The following is a 25,292-nucleotide window of genomic DNA, read 5'->3' as shown; positions in this document are numbered from 1 at the left end:
ATCGGGGTCGAAAAATAACAATGGTTTACGAAGGAGGTCGGATAGAAAAGAGAAACGTTTATTTTTTATTGTTTTATTTAAAAGTTGCTTTACGACACGCCGACACAGATAGGTCCTAAGGCGACGATGGGATATAAAAGGGCCAGGAGTGGGAAGGGTTAAAGTGCAGCCCCAGCATTTGCCTGGTGTAAAAATGCGAAATTACGGAAAACCATCTTCAGGGCTGCCGACAGTAAGGTTCGAACGCACTCTTTTCCGAATTCAAGCTCAGAGCTGCGCGCCCCTAACCGCACGGCCTACTCGTTCGGTAAAAGTGTTAACTCAGTGGAAGCAAAGCCAGACTCAGCTAGGGGAACCGTGGTTGTCAACGCACGCTCCCAAATTCATAGTCTCTGGTCCCCCCTTTGGTCCCCTTTTCCGAAAGGCAGGGGATACCGTGGATGTTATTCTACCACCTCCACCCACAGAGAGATGTACGCTAGAAAAGCAAATGGTATATAACTATAATGAAAATGTTCTACGGTGTGTACTTGATAGCCTTCCTCATCTCCTCAGCCTATCCCGAAGATCCACCATCTTCTTGCTGCTGAGGAGGAGTTCACTAATGATAATCCTTATTCTGTGCCTCAGTTGTAACCATAACCCCCCGGGGGCCTACTTCATGGTAGGAGACCGCACAGTGAAGCCTCTGACAGTGGTGTGGATGTTGCTGAACAGGCTGGCCTGTCGCGACTGGTGGGAAGGACGCACCGCGCGGGACGTCGAGGAAGGCGACCAACGGGTAAGGTGAGTATAACACTCCAAATAGTCACCCTTTTAATACTCATGGCTACAAACTAGGTTAAGGATCAGTTCACATACCAACTGAAGAACCACATGCGGTGTTCGACTGTTAGGTCGTATCAAGTAGGCCTACATGCCAAATAGATGTTACTTCTTCTTCTTCTTTCTTAATCCGCCTACCCTCCAGGGTTGGTTTTTCCCTCGGACTCAGTGTCTATCTACCACCACAAGGGCAGTGTCCTGGAGAATGAGATATTGGGTCGGGGGATACAACTGGGAAGGTTGGCCAGTACCTCGCCCAGGCGGCCTCACCTGCTATGCTGAATAGGGGTCTTGTGAGAGGATGGGAAGATTGGAAGGGATAGACAAGACGAGAGAAGGAAGCGGTCGTGGCCTTAAGTTAGGTACATCCCGGCATTTGCCTGGAGGAGAAGTGGGAAACCACGGAAAGCCACTTCCAGAATGGCTGAGGTGGGAATCGAACCCATGTCTGCTCAGTTGACATCCAGAGGCTGAGTGAACCCCGTTCCAGCCCTCGTACCACTTTTCAAATTTCGTGGCAGAGCCGGGAATCGAACCCGGGCCTCCGGGAGTGGCAACTAATCTCACTAACCACTACACCACAGAGGCGGAATCAATCATCAATCAATCAATCAATCAATCAATCAATCAATCAATCAATCAATCAATGATCTGCATTTAGAGTTTCTGCCAGGTTGCAGATACTCTATCAGTTGTTTACCTAGCTTTATCTTCAACGTTTTCAGAGAACATGGAAATTTATTGAACATTTTCCAATCCTAAATTGTCACTTTGAGTCTGGGTACTGTTACAAGCTGGCAGACAGGTATTGGAAAACAAGGAAAAGCCAGAGAGAAATTCCAAGTTTTACGGGAAATGATAAAGATAAGGGATCAGCAATCACAACATTTATTATAATCTTTAAGAAAACAACAATAAATAATTTGAATGATTTAAACAATGATCAAACTTGAAAATCAGGTAGCGTACACATGTCCTTGAGCCAAACCGACCACCGGCTGTGCACATAAATGTGAATATAGATTGAAGCTGATAAAATTCAGAATATCTGAAAATTATATTAACTTGGAAGGCTGGTCCAAGCCAGACCAATATTGAAATTTAACAGCGTAACTGGATATTAAAGACATCAAAAAATTACAAAGTTAGTGGTTTCCGTAAACAATAGATTAACAAAGACTCGAAATTTAATGACGAACTTGAAGCCAGACTTGCAGCATTAACTTCTCTACCAGGGAGATAACGATTGAAAGAAATGGTTGCCAAACATTAAAACTGTCAAATAAATAGGCCAACACTGCAGTGCTATAGACAAATCTTCGAAGGCAAACCAGTTGAGAAAAAATGTCATCTTCCAGAAACAGACATGCTGACAGAAACGTAGATTGAAAAATTCATAAGAGTAAGGCACGAATTTGTGCAGAATGCTAAGTCCAGGCTGGCATTAATGAAATTCAGTAAAATAGAAGTGCCGGACAGGCCAGCTGCAGTAATGTAGAGAGTGCTCGGATTGACATGCCTCGTTCAAACAGGAGAGCAAGCCCAGGTCACGGCCCCAAGCAAGGCGAAATGAATGCATGTCGTCAAAATGCCGCCTCCAAATGCGCGGCGAAACTATCAGCCTGGACGAGAAGTCAGCATAGACGTTACCGCGTAGCTGAGCTGCTCGTTGAGAGTGAGGAGCCGAATCCTGGAGAACATGATGAGTGGCAGTCCTTAAGAACCACTGCAGAAGGTTCCAGATCCGACAAAAAGTAGCGCTGTAAGACTAACAGTAGTAATTACTAAAAAGTACATGAAAAACCTTATAAAAAAAAATACAAAATAACGAGAAAGGGGAAGTCCAGAAAGAATATTAATAATTTCCAATTAATTAATAATATAACAAAGGCAAAGAGAAAAAACAGAAGTAACCAATGAAAAAGTAGAAAGACGCGGAAAAATACAATCTCGGTACCAACTGGAAACAAGTTACCGATGACGCAAACAGTCATGTCAAGGTAATGTAACCAATCAACAGGTGACAAAAATTAAGTATGTCCGCGAAGCGAGAGGAAGACAATAGGCAAGCAGTGCTCGTATATAGCGCTGTTAACGGAGCGGTTGTTTACGGAGCGGAGGCTCCGGGCGCTTTCAATCGGTGCCTCCGGAGAACCTCCGATTGAATTACAAGCGCGTAGTTTAAACTTGGTACGGGAGAAATGAACTAGCATTTTCTCAGGAACTTATAACTTGTCGCTACTATTGTGCGAAACTAGACCCCTCAGTTAATACCTTAATTATTTGGCGATATTACAGATAGCATTCTTACGTACAAACGTAATTATGTATCAGAACCTCCGATTGAATATCAAGTGCGTAGTGTGAACTTGGTACGGGAGAAATGAACGAGCATTTTCACAGGAATTTATGACTTGTCGCTGTTTTTTTGCGCGAAACTACACTCCTTCTTTTTTAAATTATATTTGTTCGGGGCGTCGACCTATGAAGATCTTCTGCCCCTATTTGCACCATATATGAGGAAACCTGCGTGTATTATGTAAATGGCGGTAGGGTAAAGTGTTGAATGTGAGTAAAGGTACGTTAAGAATGACACAAACACCCAGTCCCCAGGCCAGGGATATTAATAATTTACAATTAAAAACCTGATCCGGCCTGGAATCGAACCCGGGGCCGCCGGGTGACAGGCGGACGCGTTGCCACCTACACCGCGGGGTCGGAGTTTATGAGTCATTTGTGCCATGTTTTACAGCGCAGCACTTACAGACGAACCGCTTGAACTCCTCCGTCCGCTCGTAAATAATCATCCCATACTTCGGCACGTCTTTTGCGTTTTTTTACATATGTCCAGAAATTAAAAGCGAATTCAAATTTAACTTGAAACTACTGTATTCTAGCGCCAATATAATGGGAATATTTTCATAATAATAATAATAATAATAATAATAATAATAATAATAATAATAATAATAATAATAATAATAATAATAATAATAATAATAATGAACGAAGTGTACTGCGTAAGTTCTGCACAAGTAGGGCCTGCACTTTTCTGAGAAACAACTGAACCTATTTAGATATATTGTTTGTTGTATCTACAAGGTTTATACCTACAGGTATATGGGATGTGTATTATATGTCGATATAATTACATTTTCTTGATAACAAATGAGAGGATGCATTAAATTATTCTGAATGACTATAGGCCTACGTTCTTTTTTAAGGGGTATTGTATGGAATATCGGTGATATAGATCAATTTTTGTGTATGTAGGTAACTATTTTTATAGGGCGCCTACAATCACGGACGTTAGTTTGAAATTGCAGCCCACTACGTCTTTACACTCGGAGCTACTGTTGCGAATAGGAGGCGGCCTCCTGTTAACCTCCGGAGCTCCGTAACTGCTTTGCCTCCGTCGGTAGTACCGGAGATCACCGGAGGAGCGCTGTAATCGTATTATCCGATTCAATCAACAGGAGGTCCGCTTCCTCTTCACAGCGCTACTCGTATAACCTGTAAAGTAAACTCGTGTCCTCATCCCAAGGTGGTGCAGCTCTTTTCAGGTACACCCCCATTGGAGGTGAGCGTATAACCTGTGACATGATTGCACGTCAAAGGGAACTTATAATAAATCAACGAAAAGTAACCAAACCTAAAGCAATTACGGTAACAGCAACATCAAACTTAAATTCAGACAAGTAGGAGAGGTACCGAAAATAGTGAAAATTGCCAACAAATCGTACGTTCATGGACGCATGAACCAGGTATCGTTCACCTGGCATCTGTCTTACCCGAATTCTCCCACCTGATTGCCACGTAGCATATCACTGCAAATCACATGTCTGCCGTTTTCCACGACCGACCGCGGCGCTTAGCGAACTTTGAGACTTGAACCCCAGTTTTCGTATTCCCGGCGCACAGTCATAGTGCTACCTGCACAATGTCCGGCTACTTGACTGAATGGTCAGCGTAGTTGCCTTCGGGTCAGAGGGCGGTGTCGTCGTGATTGCGAAGTGGGTACCTGAAAGGGATGATTTGGGTTTGACACACATTAATGAATCGAGATTGCGAACAAGTGGGTACCTGAAGGGGATGATTTGGGTTTGACACACATTAATGAATCGAGATTGCGAACAAGTGGGTACCTGAAGGGGATGATTTGGGTTTGACACACATTAATGAATCGAGATTGCGCCCAGGCATAAAGTAGAGGCGCTTAAGCGAGAATATAATGAGCAAGAATATATAATGTTATATATGTCACGCTGCTTATCTAGGTGGATTGTAGCAGCAGTATGCATCACTAGAGGCACCTTCAGTCTACTGAAGTTTTTTAGAAAGCCGATTTAATTATTACCCGAAATACCAAGTTGCCCAACCCGCTTGACTAGAAATGTTGACTTGGATATGAACAAAATTCTAATTTGACGACCTGCAGAAAAATTAACCCTCAGTTGGTAAACCAAGTACCGAGCTCGATAGCTGCAGTCGCTTCAGTACGGTTAGTATCCAGTATTCGGGAGATAGTGGGTTCAAACCCCACTGTCGGCAGCCCTGAAGATGGTTTTCCGTGGTTTCCCCATTTTCACACCAGGCAAATGTTGGGGCTGTACCTTAATTAAGGCCACGGACGCTTCCTTCCCAGTCCTAGCCCTTTCCTGTCCAATCGTCGCCATAAGACCTATCTGTGTCGGTGCGACGTAAAGCCAATAGAAAAAGGTACACCAAGTTCTGGTACACACAATTGGAATACTCGGTAATGCACAAAAGGAGTTAAAAGCATGTAAGAAATAAACCCACTTGTTTCCAAATAAACTGACTATCTCACATCTTATGTATTATTATTATCATAATCAATATTCTAAAGGCTAATTCCTTGTCGATGCAACAACTCACTTCTTTCATTGGCATAATAATAATAATAATACCGGGCGAGTTGGCCGTGTGGTTACGGGCGCGCGGCTGTGAGCTTGCATCCGGGAGATAGTGGGTTCGAATCCCACTGTCGGCAGCCCTAAAGATGGTTTTCCGTGGTTTCCCATTTTCACACCAGGCAAATGCTGGGGCTGTACCTTAATTAAGGCCACGGCCGCTTCCTTCCAATTCCTAGGCCTTTCCTATCCCATCGTCGCCGTAAAACCTATCTGTGTCGGTGCGACGTAAAGCAAAATAGCAAAAAAAGAAAGGACCTATCTGTGTCGGTGCGACGTAAAGCCACTAGCAAAAAAAGAAATAATAATCTATTAAAAGTACAACTCTCGCTAAGCTACCATAAACAACTATACAATAAAAAAAAGATAATCTTCTAAATGCTAAGATTACCTCAAACTAAATTATATTTAAAATTTTCAATAAAAATATTTTTTTAAATATGGTTAGGTTATCTAAAACATCCCAATGTACCGGTTAATGTTAATACTACTAGGACAAAAATTACATATGAGACTGTTTTGAAAATTGAATCTGGGTTATGTATCTCACGTTAACACTAATCTCTTGTTCGCAATCCGGACTGTTCGCAATCAAGACACAACCCAGAGGCTCCGGGTTCGATTCTCAGAGAACTCAACCCTAAATTATGATTTCCTCCGAATCGGGGACTGGGTGTTTGTACTTTCCCCAGTATTCCTGCAACTCGCACATCACACATAACACTATGCTCCCACCCTTGTTGGAGGGTCTGCTTTACAACGGCTGCACCAAGCTACGCATAGCCACACGAAATTATTAGTGGCGCTGCGGAATTCCCGGGTGATAGTATCGTACCACCTTCTACAATGCTCGACGGTCCCATTCACGTAGCCGATCTGGCCGTAGTTTTGCTGCGGTCATGTCTTCCCGTTTTCATTTCACAATCATCTCCTCCACAGTCAATTTGGGCAAATTGAGAAGAGCCAGGTGGATTGCATACTAATAACTAGAATAATAATTAATAATGTTATTTGCTTTACGTCCCACTAACTACTTTTTAAGGTCTTCGGAGACGCCGAGGTAACGGAATTTAGTCCCGCAGGAATTCTTTTACTTGCCAGTAAATCTACCGACACGGGGCTGTCGTATTTGAGCACCTTCAAATACCACAGGACTGAGCCAGGATCGAACCTGCCAAGTTGGGGTTAGAAGGCCAGCGCCTTAACCGTCTGAGCCACTCAGCCCGACTAATAACTAGAGCCCGAATTTCCATGCACTATCCAATCTCAAAATATACATGTACTCAAGCAGTATCATATGGCAAAATATGTACAATAATCTGGAAAATATGCGCTATCAAAATTCAGTTCCTTTTGAAACATTGTACAATAACTGCAGTAATGTCTCCAAATTGTCTTGATTTAACCTGATTTGTTTATCTGTCAGCACATTCTTAAGCACAGAATATGACCTTTCAACGACACAGAAAGTGAAAGGTGCATAACTAAATAAAGATATTTTGGACAAAGTGACGTCAAATTGTACGTCTTTGCATTTTCATCACAACACGTCTTTTATAAGCTCCGTGCGATGATTGTAGATGATGATGTCCTCAAACTGTTAAAGATTGAAGCTGCGATAACAAAGACGTGTGACGATTGAGAGTTCCGGGTAGGAAATTCCAGGATAACGACGGAAGGTTCTGTGCAAAACCAAGTTTGTAAGCGGATATCTCAGTAATGCGGCGTCTCAGAAGCGCGATACAAGTTTTGTTTTGTTCATGTAACATAGAAGAAAAAATGAGCCGTCATTTAGTAATGCACAATTTACGGTTCAGTTTATAACAGTTTTTGTAACTGGGACACCTTATTCCTAAAAATTAAAGAGATCGACGTGGGGCCTTCCGGCTTACGTCAATGTTTACTCAAGCAACAGATAGGCCTAAGAAAGTGCTTGGTTAATGGGTTCATAGCATCTCTATCTTATGTACTAACTTTGATTGCCAGACAGGATGCCTGGAATACATTCTTTGGGTCTCTCAATAACAGACATACTGTATAACGTGGAAGAACGGTCCCAAATTCTGCAAACCGACATTCAGAAAAGGCACTATCGTGCAGGTTAGCGTTATATATGCACCAAAGTCAGAAGAAAAGTCATACTATGGAATGTGAACGTCCAAATATTCGCTATTAAATACAAAATCTTCAAAATATGCATTATGCATAAATTTTCTTCTGAAAAAGAAAAAACAACAACATGCAAACATTCAGTGAAAAAGAACGGTTGTTAGGAATCATGAAGTCATGAAGCGAATATTTGCAAAGTTTGAGAAATGTAACTAGCTTATTTAAAAACATGTATTTGCATGGAAATCCGGCCTCTACTAATAACCATTTGATGTACGAAGTCACTAAATTCCCTTGCTCCACGCATTCTGTATGTATCTCGCATCAATTCAACCACCATTCGTAACAGCAGCTCGGGCTCCAGTGACATGCAGGCTGTAGGGTGATCAGGTAGTGTACACCTAGAAATAAGTCATTTGCTTTTATTCCTATGTATTCTCTGTTTCAGACGAGATATTTTGGATAATAAAGAAGATGAAAGCAGCATTGACGTCGATGGCAAATCCTCGTACGGTCATAGTTGCGAAATGAGGTAAGTATTCTTATTCTAATTCAAATTTGAATTCTATTTCTTAGTCTCATTCCAATTTTAATTCTAATTCTTGTTCTTATTTTCATTCTGATTCTAATTGAACTATAATTTTAATTGTTTGTTTGTCCAAACTTTGTCTCGTTTCTCTACGGGGTCAGGTATGAGATGAAATGAATCTGTCGTGGCGAGTTTTTATGACCGGATGCCCTTCCTGACATCAACCACATCAGATAATTTAATGAGAGGTGGTGGTGATTATTGTTTTAAGAGAAAGTACAACTATCCTCTATATAACACTAATCAGAAAACAATGAAGGGATCCGACACTCCGAAAAATGAAGATCTCGGCTAAAGGAAGACAAGGGCTACGAAGAGCGTGAAAATGAAAGACTCTCTAGGCCTCGAGTGCTCTAATACCGTCGGGGTCGGAAAAGAACAAGAGTTGACCAAGAGAGGTCAGATAGGAGAGATGAAAGTGAGGAGCTTGGCACAAGTAAGTGGAAGCAATATCGGAACTCAGCTAAGGGCCCCGTGGTCGCGTACCCACGCTCCAACGTTCAGAACCTCTAGGGCCCCTATTAGTCGCCTCTTACGACAGGCAGGGGATACCGTGGGGTTATTCTACCGCCCCAACCATAGGGGGAGATTTAATGAGACGAAATGAGTGACGTGATTTATTATAGTAGGAAGGGAGAGCGTGGAGCCCGGTGGCGGCTCATAGCCTACTCCTGTCAAATAGCCCCAAGAGTTCTGCTCAAGGCTTAACGTCTTCATCCGACAAAACAATCACCATCAACAACGTCATATGCCCTCACTCCATATGAGCACTGGGAGACGTTTGGAATTTAATACAGGCTTTTGGCACGCAATCTAGTGATTAGAAATTGTATACCACCACCTCCCCTACCCTGCCGGCCAACATTCTGAGGGTGAAATTTTTTCGACCAACGGGACTCGAACAGGCTAACCTCGGTGTCAGACCGTTTAGACTTCAACGCCTTAACAATCACGGCCATCAGGCGGGCTTTTAATTTTAATTCCACTTATAATTTTCATTCTAATTCACCGTGCAAGTGGCTATGCGGTTTGGGGTCACTCAGCTATCAGCTTAGATTTGTGAGATAGTTGGTTCGAACCTCACTGTCGGCAGACCTGAAGATAGTTTTCCGTGGTTTCCTATTTTTAAGCAAATGCTGGCCCTGTACCTTAATTAAGGACACGGTCGCTTCTTTCGTACTCCCAGACCTTGGTTGTTCCATCGTCGACATGTCGGTGCGAAGTAAATAAAAATTTTAAAAATTCTATTACTAATTTTATATTGATTCCAGTAATGATTCTAAGTCTTATTTTTAGTCTAATTGTTATTCAAAATCTTATTCTAATTGTTCTTATTTTGATCCTTCTTTCTCTTATTTATTAAATGCTTGTCGCTCAGAGGTTAACATTAGGATCATGCTGCCGGCTGGCGAGCGCTGCTAATTCCATGTTCTCGGTTTAAATCTACTGCTCCCTTCTACTTTGGTAGTGGTGGTGATTATTATTGTTTTACGAGGAAGCGCAACTAGGCAACCATCCTCTCTTAAGAGTAATCAGAAGAAAAATGGAAGAGCTCCAATACTTCGAAGAATGAAGTTATCTGTAAAAGAAAAGGAAAGGCGTGAAAATAGATGACTCCCCAGGCCTCGCAGACCTAATTCTTTCGAGATAGGAAGAAAACGAGAGTTGACCGTGAGAGGTAGGATAGGAAAGTTGCAGGTTAGGTGCCAGACACAAGTGAGTGGAAGGAATTACTATCTCAGCTAGGGTCCCCGTGGACAGCAACCCATGCTCCCAAACTGAAAGCCCCTGGAGCCCCTTTTAGTTTGCTCTTATGGCAGGCAGGGTATACCGTGAATGTACTTTATCGCCCCCGCCCACAGGGTTTTTTCTTGTTTTCATTGGCTGACTTCCAGCATGATGTAAAATCGTTTGGGTTTAAAGAAATTCACTCTTTCAACTGAGAAGATTTCTAACGTAGGACTTTCAATCTCGCAAAACAATGATCTAATTCTTGCATGGTAGTTTGTTTGTTTTGTCGACTGGGAAGAAAGCATTTGACAGACTGGTGTATGCTGAGGAAGATTCTGAACGATACTGGATAGGAGGTTGATAAAGTCAGATGGGCCAGAAAGTGGTAGTTCAAGTAGAAGACGATCAAACTGAAGAGATAAGTATTGGAAGAGGTGTGATAGAGGGTTGTTGTATGTCACCGATACTTTTCAAAATATATGCTAATCAGTAAGGCCTTGGGAAAATCGAAAGGACTTGTAGTGGGAGGAGAAAGAATTAAAACCATCAAATATTCTACTGACATGTCTGTGCTAGAAGAAAAAGAAGAAGAGCTCCAGGTAATGATGGAGAATATTGTAAGTGTGGGTAAAGAATTTAGAATGAAATTGAACACTGGCAAGAACAAAGTTAGTGATGAATCAATAGATGGAATAGTATTAGAGCAGGTTCAAGCATTCCAGTATTCGGGAAGCTTGATAACTTCCAGCTGAAATTGTACAGAGAAGTGAGACTCACAATATCCATAGGAAAGAGGGCTTTCTCGAGAGTGAAAGGTTTGCTGACAGCTAGAAGCATACCAATCAAACTTAGGAAGAGGTTTACCAAATGTGGAGTGGGGTGTCTTATGGTTCTGAAACGTGGAACAAAAATATTTAAAAAGTGTTGAAATATGGTTATGGAGAAGAATGGAGAAAATGAAATGGACCGATAGAGTGAGAAATGAGGAGGTGCTGAGCAGGGCAGGAGAGGAGAGGAACTTCATGATGTTGATACATAAGAGGAGTACATCTTGGATTGGTTACATATTACGTAGAAACTGTCCACTACAGCGAATCATGGAGGGAAAAGTTGAAGGAAAAAGAGGGGGAGGAAGAAGGAAGTTTGGAATGCTGACATATGCGAAGAGAGGAAGAAGTTACAAGCAAATGAAGGAAGATGCTGATACCTGTCTAAGGACTGATTTACTGAAATAAGAAGACGTTTGTGACCAGGGATGTGCCTTGTGGCCTTACTACTAACGCCTTCTTTACCACTGCATCAGGAATTCTGCCATCCGCTACAGCAACGATTGCGATCAAGAAGACCAGCAAGTATCATCACCGGGAAACTCATTGCGGATAGATTTACTTTAAATGATAGCGGGAAGAAGGAGTGGTCGTTAAAAACATTGGGAACAAATGCTCACCGTATTGAAGCCAAAAGGTTTTGACCTACCAAGGTACCTTTGATGTCGCCTTAACAAAGGACTGAACTGTAACTACGTTCTGTAGAAATGGGGCTGGATCAGCTCACTAACGACCGAATACAGTTTAAAAGAACATCTCGTCCAACGCTGCCCTCTTTATTCATACTTTGCATTTCCTGATGACTTGTTCAGTCTCTTTCCAAATTTAATTAAGTGGCCGGAAAGCTCGGACTTCAAAGTGTAATTTTGTCTTGTGTCAACTGTATATAATTTGTTATCACAATACGACTAAACAAACTAGCCTTGAGACATGTGCCATATTTCTTTACAGCTGTGACCTGGACAATGAGTCCCTGACTGTAGATGGGATTAAGGTCCACGTGACGCCACACTTACAGAGCGCTCTTCAGCTGCTCTGCTCCGCGCTGCCCACCTCAGAAGAGAACAACGGTCACTTCTCCTTCAAGTAGGTGAATATTTTTGGCTGGCAATGTTCATTTCCTACTCCTTACTTATAAACTTCTTAGGGATTTATCAAGGGTTTCTGCTTGATTTTGATTATAATGCTCTGAAGCGAGCGGCCAATTCGTTACACTAAGATCACATTACTAGGATTTCTAGGATCACATTAACGTATTGTACACTTTACACATTAAAATATGGGTGCAGTATCTTGTACACAATATGCCTGCTTGATTGCTTTATTGCAAACACTTATAAAACATGTCCATAAGAATAAAAACATTCACTCATTAGAGCAGGGTTGCAGAAATTTTCTCTGAATTCAGGAGCCAGCCCAAATGTTTAGGAGCCAGCAAGGATTCCATCAACCTGAAACCTATAAATAATCGAGCTGCGCGACTTAGTGTTGACCTCGGTATTACTTTTTTCCAATCTACACATTTAAACCATCCAGAAGTATTACATTAGGGAGATATTGTAGGACTACCAGCTATAAACTATAGTGTCAGCTTCTTTTGCGGTTCGTTTTGGCCTACTAGGGACTCATCTTAACTCTTAGCTATGGTATTTTTCTGCTTTTCCTTCTTCCAGTATGCTTTCATTTTCTGGCTATGTACCTGCTTCCTTCCTTCCGTCCACTTAGGTCTGGTGGTTCCTGTACTCTTTTTGCTTGTGAGGGTCAGTGGGAAGACATCCTGTAGAATGGCCTGTCGGTACTTAGATCGGTTCTCTGTGGTCTCTAATGGGATCTGCAGTTCCTCTAGGTCTGATTTTACTGAGGTGATCCATTTGCTCTTGGAACTCTTTCCCCTACTTGTTACTGTAAGGATTCTGTTGGTGAGCCTTCACGGTTTCAGGCGGGTCATGTGCTCGTAGAAAATCAGTCACCTTTCCCTCGCACACGTGACTTTGTCTCCCTGATGTTCGTAGAGTTCGTTGTTGTGCCTGATCCGGTAGGTGCAGCTGCATTTTTCAAATTCACAACGTATTGAACATAGACTTACAATCTTGCAGAATAATGATCTAATTCTTACATGATAGTTTGTGACCAGGGATGTGCCTTGTGGCCTTGCTGCTAAGAAACGACTGGTTCACATTCCTTGCAGGATCCAATTCCTTTATCGCAGGTTCATTCAAACATCATCAAATCACAAAAAAATGTTTTTTTTTTTTTCAATGACAGTCTGAATCTTTGATAAAACTCGTCTGACTAATTCCTAGCTCACACAATAGCAGATCTCTCAGAATAGGAAATCTGTTACTGACTGCCATCTCCAACAGTTCAAACAATTTTTCCTTACTCCAAGAATTTTGAACATACAACTCATTTTGTATGCATTCCCACCACTTTCACATTTAGCAAGCTGTTCTCTCAAAAGTTCCGCAAAAATTGAGATCTCATCAACACCATGATTTTCATGATCAGTTCCTTTTGGCCATGCAAAGGTACTAACTACGGTTGTGCAGTTCTCTACAGTTCCCTGAACCAAAAATCTTCCCTTGAAATATCTGCTACTATAACCAATCAGGTTTTCTTTCTACAAATCGACAGCAGAATTAGCAGCTGTGTCTCTTGGAAAATGCCACTAATGGAGGTGTATCTTTATTTGGGCCCGGGGTAGTTCAAGTGATGCTGTTCTGCTTTTTGCATGTCGTTCGATAGTGCTGAGAAATAGCTGCTCCCTCTTAAACAGGAGAGAGGAATTCTTCATGATCTTTAAAAGTTGAGATTTCCGAGCTCCCGTCTCACAGATTCACTGTACTTTCTACTGTATGTAACTATGAGATAATTAGTTCTCATTTTTTCCGTAACAAATGAGGGCCACCTGCGCTACGCGCATCGATTATTCTCTATCGATAGTGCTAAGTCTCTTTTGGTCTCCCCCTCGTTGATATACATCGACGGTCCAGTGCAAAGAAAATTATAGTTATTTTCTTTGGTCTCGCGGTTATTTTCGTGAATATCGTGGCCTGGTTTGAATGTGGTTCAGTGACGTCATATGCTACGGGGCCTTGATTGATGGGTAGGAGAAGAAAGAATGTATAATAAAACAGAAAACTGATTTTAAAAGGGGGCGGGGGGGGGGACTTAGACGCCAGTAGGAAAATTGCAGTCGCCACGGCGACCAATCACCCGGCATTCCTGCACGCCTGCTTTAGAGCACCTCTTCAGCCCAATGGTGGTCTATACATGTGCTTCAAATAATTAGGTAAAATAGCTCACACGAAGAAACTTTATTTTACAGGCAGATATAAGGATACTATCAGGGCACTGATACCTACTACTATTAGACATAGTCATTTTTTTCTCCAAGCACTTGTTCCAACGGTACACCACGGCATCGATGCCGGCATGGAAGAAATCTGCCTCTAGTCCCTGAAGCTACCTTATGCCGGTTTGATGAATGTTTGTATTTGCTGTTGAATCATTTACCACCCAAGTGCTTCTTCAACGGTCCGAACAGGTAGAAATCACTGGGTGCTATGTCAGGGCTATAAGAAGGATGGTCTTGGTGATTAATTTCCTCACCAGGAAAGTGACAGTAAATACTAACAGTTACCGTGACATACTGGAGCGTTTGCAGGTAGCAAGTAGTTGAAACGGCCTGGACTTCTCTCAACAGACGTCGTGTTGCTGCACGACAAAGCCAGGCCACACGCAGATAACATCATGCGTGAATTGTTACAGTGCTTCCAGCGGGAGGTACTGGACGGTGCCTTAGTGTACCGTTGGAGGAAATGCTGAACAAGAAGGGTGATTATGTTGAACAGTAATGCTTATGAGAGCCCTACTGCTGTGTTTCCTTATATCTGCCTGTGAAATAAAGTTTTTTCATGTGAACTCCTGGTACCTTGTATTTAGAAGCTACTTTTTAATATTACTGTATACTATACATACCGTACATATACGTTAATACACATCATACGATGTTATTTATCAACATTATTTATCTATATATAAAATAACACCGAGCTCGATAGCTGTAGTCGCTTAAGTGCGGCCAGTATCCAGTAATCGGGAGATAGTGGGTTCGAGCCCCACTGTCGGCAGCCCTGAAGATGGTTTTCCGTGGTTTCCCATTTTCACACCAGGCAAATGCCGGGGCTGTACCTTAATTAAGACCACGGCCGCTTCCTTCCAGTTCCTAGGCCCTTCCTATCCCATCGTCGCCGTAAGACATATCTGTGTCGGTGCGACGTAAAGCAAATAGAATATATATATATATATATATATATATATATATATAAATTAACATGGCCTGGCTGAATGATTCATCACCGCCGAGCCAAAACTACTCGACATAAAGAAATTAAATTTTGAAGATACGTTTATATTACAGTATAGGTGCTCACTAAGGAAGTACTCTCGGATATTCCATCGCTAAGGAGGTGAAACTTTAAATGACTATATGTATATTTCAAAACTTTACAGTTCACAGACGAGAAAATTGATTTTTGGAATTCCCTTTAAAAATAAAGAAACAAACACGAATTTTTTATTTTTGAAAAATCCACTTAATGGGGGATGCAAAAAATGAAACTTGGAGGTGATTTTTTAAAATGAGTATGCCTCAAAAACTTAACAAGTTACAGATGTAAAAATAGGTATTTACAATCTTCTTTGAAAATAAAAAAAACCGTACTTCTTTCTTTCGGAAAATCCACTTGAGGGGGAGTGAAAAGGACAGAAAAATTTTGAATTCTTTTTATGGGGATACTTATCTCAAAAACTGACGGTGTTACAGACGTGGAGAATGGTATTCGAAATCTCCTTTTAAAATAAAGAAACACGTTTATTTTTATTTTTGACTTGAGCGAGGATCCTGGTCATCTTAGCCCCAAAAGACAATTCCACAAACGTTGTTTACAAAGTGGTACTGGAGTAAATTAAACTCAATTTTTCGGTGAGTTTTTAATATTTGAGGAATTTTCAGATAATATCTTATTGCAGTACTGTATCGAGGAAGGATTGATTACTTTTATCAAATTACGAAATCCACGCGAGCAAAGACGCGGATAACAGCTAGTTATGATCCCAGTCTGGATATAATTGAGTTTTTCTGTTCGTTGTTAGTGAACCTGCTTTGCAAAAGTTACGCTCACTGGACGTACATTTTGCTGGAACAGAAAGAAACAAGCCTCTTCCCACTAGTTGAGAAGATAGTCAACATTTTCAATATCCACGACGTAATAGAGATCTACTTCGTCCGACTCATTGGCTGAATAGTCGGCGTTGAGGGCTTCGGTTCAGAGAATCCCGGGTTCGATTCCAGGTCGGGTGGGGGATTTTAATTCTTCTGGTCCGGGTACTGGGTGTTTGTGTTTGTTCCAACACTTTCCTCTTCATATTCAGACAACACACTGCACTGCCAACCATCACAGAAACACGCTATAGTAATTACATCCCTCCATATAGGGTTGGCGTCAGGAAGGGCATCCGGCCTTTTAACAGGGCCAAATCCACATGTACGGCACAGTTCGCACCCGCGACCCTACAGATGATGGAAGGAAGAAGAGGAAGAAGAAAAAGATGAATAGAGATCTACGTCACTAGTAGTAACTTGTGACTTGATGGAGCTGCAGCTGGAGGTGTTGAAGGATCTCTTAACTGAGAACGCATCTGCCCCCACCTCTTAGTAGACCTTTTCCCTACCATTATTTGCCAACATTTTCATATGTCTGAAAGAGGGCCAGAATGTGAATGGCGCTGATTTACACCTCGGCTCCTACGAATTTATATGCTCGTTCATTGAAATCTACCACTTTTTTAGTATGAACTAAGTACGACTTCGTTCGTTTAGAGAACTGAAGAAGCACGGGCTGGAGTATCCACGTCGTTTGTAGCGTCTCTAAATTGTTTTACAAATTGAAATACTTTCCCTGGAATATCACTGATGAACCAGAGGGATTCGTGATTAATACAATTTTGATATACTTCCAAATATCTCCGGCCTTAACAACAATTATATGAGGGCCATTCAAAAAGAAACGAGCTGGAGGCTATAAAATGAAAACCGCTGAAGGGATCGTAATGCTATTGTCTGCGGAAGAAGGTGTGGTTCCTATAAGGGCACTGAGGACCTGAACTCGCCGCTGGAAGGACATGGGTGCACACCACATGACTACGAGCACTCGTTGATCGTGCACTGCACCCAGTCGTGCTGACAACAGTGAAATGGGGGCTTCAAAGAAGAGAAAAGCGGTGTAGAGCGTTTCCTGATATCAGAAGGAGTGAGGGGAACCAAAATTCATTGAAGAATGGGACAAGGGTACGGAGAACACTGCAAGTCCGTTGCAAGTGTCAAGCGATTCAGGGAAGGACGGATGTCGTTGGCCAACGATGCACGGTCTGGAACGCCACACCGCATTACCAGCAGGTGGATGCCCTCATTATGTAAGACCAGCAAGTTACGATAGGAGCCATCGCCGCAGAGGTCGGAGTGAGCGTCGGGAGTGTTCGCGTCATCATTAAGGAGATATTGGAATTTCGCTAAATGTGCTCCCAGTGGGTGCCTCACAGTATTCAACCAAAACAGGAAGCATGTCGAATGGACCTCTCTCTTGAACATCTTATGCCAAGGAAGGGGATGAGTTCTTGTCACGAGTGGTCGCTGGTGTCATCACTTCGAACCCGAGTCAAAACGACAAAGTCTCCAGTGGAAGCATGCAGCGTCGGCGTGACCCTAAAAATCCAAGGTGAGCTAGAGGAGGCTGTAAGAGGCCTCAACAATGCTGGGCAATACTTTTGAAATAACGGTACAGGTTTTCATTGTATAGCCTCCGGCTCGTTTCGTTTTGAATGCCCCTTATAGACAACCTATTATCAATCTTTTATGTCTCATATGTTTTTACCTTACGACCTTTAGTAAAGGCGATATTCACATACGTAATGTTTTATTGGCAAGTTCTTCATTGACGTTGAAATATTGTTTAGTCCTCATAATAACGAACTAGTTGGCAATAGTGGTAGTTGTTGCCAATGCTTTTTAATAAGCTTAAATAACGTGTGGCCATTAGTACTTACTGATCAGAAAGATACTGAAGAAGACTACTGAAATGACAAAACAAACATCAAAGAAAGCGCACTCGAACAGCCTGGGACTCGAATACTTTGATATCACCGAGCCGGAAGAAGTGATGGTCTACCTACAATGTCCTAAGTCCAGTGGTGGTTGTGGTGATTATTGTTTTAAGGGGAAGTGCAACTACGCAATAATCTAAGTATATAAAGTAACATCTCCTGACTGACTGACTGACTGACTGACTGACTGACTGACTGACTGACTGACTGACTGACTGACTGACTGACTGACTGACTGACTGACTGACTGATTGACTGACTGACTGATTCATCATCGCCGAGCCAAAACTACCGGACATAAAGAAATGAAATTTTGGTGATACATTTACATTAGAGTGTAGGTGCTCACTAAGGGAGTATTTTTGTATATTCCGTCGCTAAGGGGAAGAGGGGGTTGAATTGTTAAAATGAGCATATCTAAAAACTTAAAACTTTACAGACGTAACAATTGGTATTTAGAATCTTCTCTAAAAATAAGGAAACATGAATTTTTTCGTTTTCGGAATATCCCCTTCAGGGGAGTGAAGAGGATGGAAAAGGGGTTGAATACCTTTCATGAGGATACTTATATCTTAAAACTGAAGATGTTACAGACATGAAAATTGGTATTTGTAATACCCTTTAAAAATAAAGAAAGTCACGTTTTTTGTTTTTGGAAAGTCCAATTAATTGGGGGTGAACAGGAGTGACATTGGGGTGAATTTTTAAAAAGACAATAAACACAGTATATCTCAGAAACGTAAATTGTTACAGACGTAAAAAATGGTATTTGGAATCCCCTGCAAAAGTAGGGAAAGGTAGATACGGTAATTTATTTTCGGAAAATCCACTTTAAGGGGAACTGAAAAAGAGGGTGAATTTTTAAAGTTAGAATATCTACAGAACATCTCATAAACTTAGCAGGTTACAGACGCGAAAACTGTATTTTTAAACTCTTTACAAAAATAAACATTTTTTTTCAGAAAAACCTCTTAAGGGGTAAGGGTAAAAGGGACTGAAAAGGGGATTGAATTCTTTTCATTCGGTTAGTGATATCTCAAAAACTGAAGATGTTACAGAGGTGAAAATTGGTATCTGGAGTCTCCTTTAAAAAAGAAATACGTATTTCTTTGTTTTTGGAAAATCCACTTAAGTGGGTTGAGGGAATTGAAAAATTAGTTGAATTCTTTGTATGAGGGTACTTATAATCTCAAAAACTACGGATGTTGCAGATGTGAAAACTGATATTTGGAAACTCCTTTAAAAATAAAGAAACATGTATTCTTTTGTTTTCGGAAAATCCAGATATGGGGGTGGGGGTGGAAGACTTGAAAAATTAGTTGAATTATGTGTATGAGGATACTTATATCTAAAAAACTAAAGATGTTACAGACGTGAAAATTGGTACATGTAATCTCCTTTAAAAATAAAGAAACAGGCAATTTTTGGGGAAAATCAACTTGGGGTGTGCGGGTGAAAAAGGAGTTCAATTATTCTTATGACGAAACATATATCTCAAAAACTGAAGGTTACATACGTGAAAATTGGTATTTAGAATTTGATTTAAAAATAAACACACATTGTTTTGTGTGATAGGGAGAGCGGGGAATCAACTTAATGTGCTTGGGATGTGAGAAAGGAGTTACATTTTTTATGACAATACATATATCTCAAAAACTAAAGAAGTTACAGGCAATAAAGTCTGTATTTGGAATCTTCTTTCAAATTAAATATAAACGTATTCTTTTGTTTTCGGAAAATCCACTTAAAGGAGGGGGAGGGGAGCGAATGATTTAAAAATGAGTTGAATTCTTTGAATGAAGGTACGTACCGTATATCTCAAAAACTAAAGATGTTCCAGACGTGAAAATTTGTTTTTCGAATCTTCTTGAAAAATAAAGAAACATGTATTATTTGGTTTTCGGATAATCGACTTAATGGGGAGTGGGAGGGAATAAGTAAAGGAGTTGAATTCTATTTATGAGGATATGTTTTAGACGTGAAAGTTGGATTTTGAATCTCCTTCAAAAATAAAGAAACACGTATTTATTCTTTTCGTAAAGTCTACTTAGGGGGAGAGGGGTGGAAAGAAGTGAAGAAGAAGAAGTTTAATTTTTTATGAGGATGCTGATATCTCAAAAACAGAAGATGTTAAGACTCGAAAATTGTTTTTCTGGAATCTCCTTTAAAATAAAGAAACGCGTATTCTTTTGGTATCGGAAAATCCACTTAAGGGGGTGAAAATACTTGAAAAAGCGGGCAGATTTTTAAAATGTGTACCGGTATATCCACAGTATATGTCAAAAACTTAACATGTTACAGATGTGAAAATTTGTATTTGGAGTCTCCTTTAAAAATTAAGAAACATATCTTTTGTTTTCGGAAAATCCTCTTAGGTGGGGATGAGGTTTCTTGTCTTTCTACTTGAAAGAAGACTGTTCCTTACACTTCTACTTCGCATGATCATCTTAGCTCCAAAGGGCAATACCGCAAAGGTGGTTTACAGAGAGTTTCTGGGGTAAATGAAACTCAATTTTTCGGTGAGTTTTTAATATTTGAGGAATTTTCAGATATTTCCTTAGTGCAGTACCGGGGAACGATTAGTTTTTAAAAACTTCGAAATCCACGTGAGCGAAGCCGCGGATAACTGTTAATCCTGATGAAAGAGAAAGAAGGGATCCGATACTTCGAAAAATGAAGGTATCGGCCAAAGAAAGGCAAGGGTCACGAAGGGCGTGAAAATGAAAGACTTCCTAGGCCTCGAGTGATCTAATACCGTCGGGGTCGGAAAAGAACAAGAGTTGACCAAGGGAGGTCGGATAAGATAGATGAAGTGAGGAGCCTGACATAAGTAAGTGGAAGCAATGCCAAGACTCAGCTAATGGCCCCTTGGTCACCAACCCACGCTTCCAAGTTCACAGCGCCTGGGGCGTCTTTTAGTCGCCTCTTACAACAGACAGGAGATACCATGGGAGTTATTATACCGCCCGCACCCACTGGGTTAAGACGAAGAGGGGCTGCTCCCCACCGTCGGCTGTTGTGAGAATAGTTTTCCGTCTTTTTCCATTCTCCTGCACTAAGACGAATGTTGGGACAGTTTACAGTATAGGCCACGGCCGCCAACCCTCTCACCTTCTCCACACAACTCCATTACAACGACAAATTATAGGAACATATAGGCCTGGAAGAGAGGAAAGAGACATGGAAATATTTGAGAAAATAATAGATTATACTCATAAAAACAATAATGATACGGTAATAATTGGGGGAGATCTAAACTTGCCTGAAGTTGAATGGAATGGAGCTGCAAGTGAAGCCCATGAACAGAAACTGGCAAATAAGTTAATTTGGGAGGGATGATTTACACAAGTAGTACAAGAACCAACTCGTCTCAATAACTGGCTAGATGTATTCTTGGTTAAACCATGGGAAATTGTTGATAAAACTGAGGTAATTGAAGGAATAGGTGACCATAAGGCTGTAATAATGGATGTAGGACTTGTACCAAAAATGCTTAATAAGAGGGTCACAAAAGACAAGAAATTATACAGAAAAACTAAAGTTGATGAATTTGGGACTTACCTTAAATCACAATTCATTTGTTGGATAAGTGAAGGGAATAATGTGGATACACTTTGGGCTAAATTTAAAGGAATCATTTGGGAAGGAGAGAAGAGATTTGTACCTGTTAAGAAGGGTAAAATGACCTCAGACCCTGTTTATTATACAAAGGAAATAAGAAAATTAAAAAGAAAATGTAGAATAGTAAACAGGAAAATCAAAGAAGGTAGGGAGAGTAGAGAAAGTAGAAAACAGCTAATGAGGGAACTGAATAGAGTGAAAAAGGAAGCAAAAGAGAATTATATGAATGGCATTCTTCAAGAGGGTAATGACCACAAAGGGAAATGGAAAAAGCTGTATTCATATATTAGGAATCAAAAAGGAAAAGGAATCCAAATTCCTACAATGGTGGGAGAAGGGGGTGAACACTATTTAGCAGATACTGAGAAAGCAAACCTCTTTAGTAGGGAATTCCGAGTTTCAGTAGAAGATTGTCAGGACTTGGAAACCGTAACAGAAGATAGAGAGGGAGAGACACAGAGGGAAACAAGAAGCTTCTCATTCACAAATGAAGATATTTTCAGAGAAATCCAACTGCTTCAGCAAGGAAAAGCAGCAGGAAGTGATCAAATTACTGGGGAGGTATTAAAGACAATGGGGTGGTATATAGTGCCTTATTTAAAATTTCTCTTTGACTATGTCATAAATAATAGTGTGTTACCAAAGGAATGGAAGGAATCTATAATAATACCAATTTATAAAGGAAAGGGTGATAAAAGGAAACCAGAGAACTACAGACCAATCAGCCTGACCAGTATAGTTTGTAAAATACTGGAGAGTTTAATAGCAAAGTACATCAGAGGGATATGTGATGATAAAAATTGGTTCATGAGGAGCCAGTATGGATTTAGAAAGAAAGTTTTTTGCGAGGCACAACTGGTGGGATTTCAGCAGGACATATCAGATCAGTTAGATTCAGGAGGCCAGTTAGATTGCATAGCCATAGATCTTTCCAAAGCCTTTGATAGAGTGGAACATGGAATATTATTAAAGAAATTGGAGGGAATAGGATTGGATGTAAGGGTTATACGTTGGATAAGAAGATTTCTAAATTCAAGGGTTCAGAAAGTCAAAGTAGGAAATAATATATCACAGGAAGAGAAAGTCTGGAAGGGAATTGCACAGGGTAGTATAATCGGTCCGTTACTTTTCTTAATATACGCAAATGATTTAGGGAACAATATAACATCGAAAATAAGATTGTATGCAGATGACATAATTGTTTATAGGGAAATAAATAACATTGAGGATTGTTCAGAATTACAAAGGGACCTTGACAATATCCAAGAATGGGTTGAAGAAAATAATATGAAGATTAATGGAGGCAAATCAACTGTTACAACATTTACAAACAGGAGCTTTAAAACTGAATTTGAATATACGTTGGATGAGGTAGTTATCCCAAAAGATGGCAAGTGCAAATACTTAGGTGTGAGATTTGAAAGTAATTTGCACTGGAAGGGTCATGTTGATGACATTGTTGGGAAAGCATACAGATCGTTACATGTCATAATGAGACTACTTAAAGGATGCAACAAAGAATTAAAAGAAAAAAGTTACTTAAGTATGGTTCGTCCATTATTGGAATATGCAAACAGTGTTTGGGATCCTCACCAAGAATACCTAATAAAAGAACTAGATGGTGTGCTGAGGAAAGCAGCAAGGTTTGTAACAGGGGATTTCAGGAGAAAGAGTAGTGTATCAGAAATGTTAAAGGAACTTGGGTGGGAAACTTTAAGTAAGAGAAGGGAGAAAACTAGACTTATAGGATTATATAGAGCCTATACAGGAGAAGAAGCATGGGGAGATATCCGTGAGAGGCTTCGGTTGGAAAATAATTATATTGGTAGAACTGACCACAAGTACAAAATTAGAAGGAATTTTAGCAGAAGCGATTGGGGTAAATTTTCTTTCATTGGGAAGGGTGTGAAGGAGTGGAACAGTTTACCAGGGGTAGTGTTTGATCCTTTTCCAAAATCTGTACAGATATTCAAGAAGAGAATAAACAACAACAGAGATAATAAAATGTTAGAGGGCATTCGACCAGTGCAGGATATTGTAAATAATAAATGTGTGTGATTAAATTAATTCCATCCCCTGGTCTAAGGAGTTTGGACAGCCCAAGTAGGGGACTGCCTGTAGGGGTGAAGTACAGTGGGGACTTCGAGGGCCCTGGGACCGCTACGGTAGCTGTGAAGGCCCTTCAGGAACTCTGAAAAGTGGTGGCAAAAGGGGCTCTGGTTAAGACGCAGCAGGTCGTTATGCTACTTAGGTTCCAAAATGGGTAAAATATAAATATGTAAATAAATTCAGTGTTAATTTTAATCTTATACCAGTTGTATAGTATTATTAGAAGTAATTTCACATACCGTACTGTATATGAGTTGACTATGTTTGTAAGATATTATAAGTAGAATTTTGTAAACAATATAAATTTATTAAGGATGATGTGTGTGTTTAATAGAAAACATTATTAGCGTAAATTGTATAATATTGTATTCTAGAAAAATTTTCTTCGTCTCCTGTTAATTTAAAATTTAGTGCTTGACAATAATGTATTTTAGTGTACCATTTGCCACCGAGGTAGACACCTCATTTGCAAATAAAGAGATTTTGATTTGATTTTGAAATTTCCTGGCCTGAGAGACGCCGTCACCGTCTATGAGGCCCGTCTCCCCCTTCAGGGGAAGAATGAAAACACTTTAGTAAGAGTAACTTATCGGCAGTAACATTAGACTGACGTGTTCTGTCTCTGCTGCAGTCACTGGGTGGTATTACAATTCTCCAGTAACTAAAACCAACTCGTCAAGGACGAGTTTAAAGTATGCTGGAATGAAATTTAGACAAGTCAGTGTAATTCTACAAGGCAGTATAGTTTTATTTTCTGTTTTGTTTGCGTTCTTTTTCCACATGTCCTTTTCTGTGTTGTTCCGAGCGCAAATCAACTTCCATCACAAACCACCTACAGTATGCTTTGCTTCTCTTTCAGAACAGAATACATAACTGATATCGACCTGGATCTCGAAGATTATAATTCGCAAACCATCGCTAACAAAAGGTGAGTGACAATTCATTTTTTTCTAATATTGAAACATTTAATGTAAATGTTAGTGGTATTGTAGACTTCACAACACGGGCAAATCGCAATGAGTTTTAAGATGAAAAGTGGTGATTGTTAGTTTAAGAGGAAGAACAACTACTGGGCAACCATCCTCTACATAACACTAATCATAGAGAAAAAAAGGAAGGTACCCGACACTTGGAAACATAAAGGTATCGGCCAAAGAAATACAAGGGCCACGAAGGGCGTGAAAATTAAAGACTCCCTAGACCTCGATACCTAATACCTTCGGGGTCGGAGAAGAACAACTGTTGACCATTGGAGGTCGGGTAGGATACATGAAGTGAGGAGCCTTGGACAAGAAATCAGAAGCAATGCCAGGACTCAGGTAGGGCCCCGCGGTCGCCAACCCAACCTCCCAAGTTAAAAGCCCCTGGGGCCCCTTTTCCTCGCCT

General features: G+C 40.7%; 1 protein-coding gene across 2 annotated transcripts in view; it reads left to right on the top strand.

Moving 5' to 3' along the window:
* Nucleotides 1–25,292, top strand: part of LOC136876877 (uncharacterized) — a 186,576-nt gene that overhangs the window by 42,781 nt on the left and 118,503 nt on the right. For both annotated transcript variants that reach the window (XM_067150634.2, XM_067150633.2), the window contains exons 8-11: nucleotides 631–786; nucleotides 8,314–8,397; nucleotides 11,964–12,098; nucleotides 24,766–24,834. In XM_067150634.2, coding sequence (XP_067006735.2) covers nucleotides 631–786; nucleotides 8,314–8,397; nucleotides 11,964–12,098; nucleotides 24,766–24,834 — 444 coding nt within the window. The remainder of the gene's footprint in view (nucleotides 1–630; nucleotides 787–8,313; nucleotides 8,398–11,963; nucleotides 12,099–24,765; nucleotides 24,835–25,292) is intronic.

This window comes from Anabrus simplex, chromosome 7 (assembly GCF_040414725.1).
Source record: "Anabrus simplex isolate iqAnaSimp1 chromosome 7, ASM4041472v1, whole genome shotgun sequence".
In the NCBI taxonomy this organism is placed as follows: domain Eukaryota; kingdom Metazoa; phylum Arthropoda; class Insecta; order Orthoptera; family Tettigoniidae; genus Anabrus; species Anabrus simplex.
The sequence above is the reverse complement of the archived record's forward strand: the minus strand, read 5'-3'. Positions and strand labels throughout refer to the sequence as shown.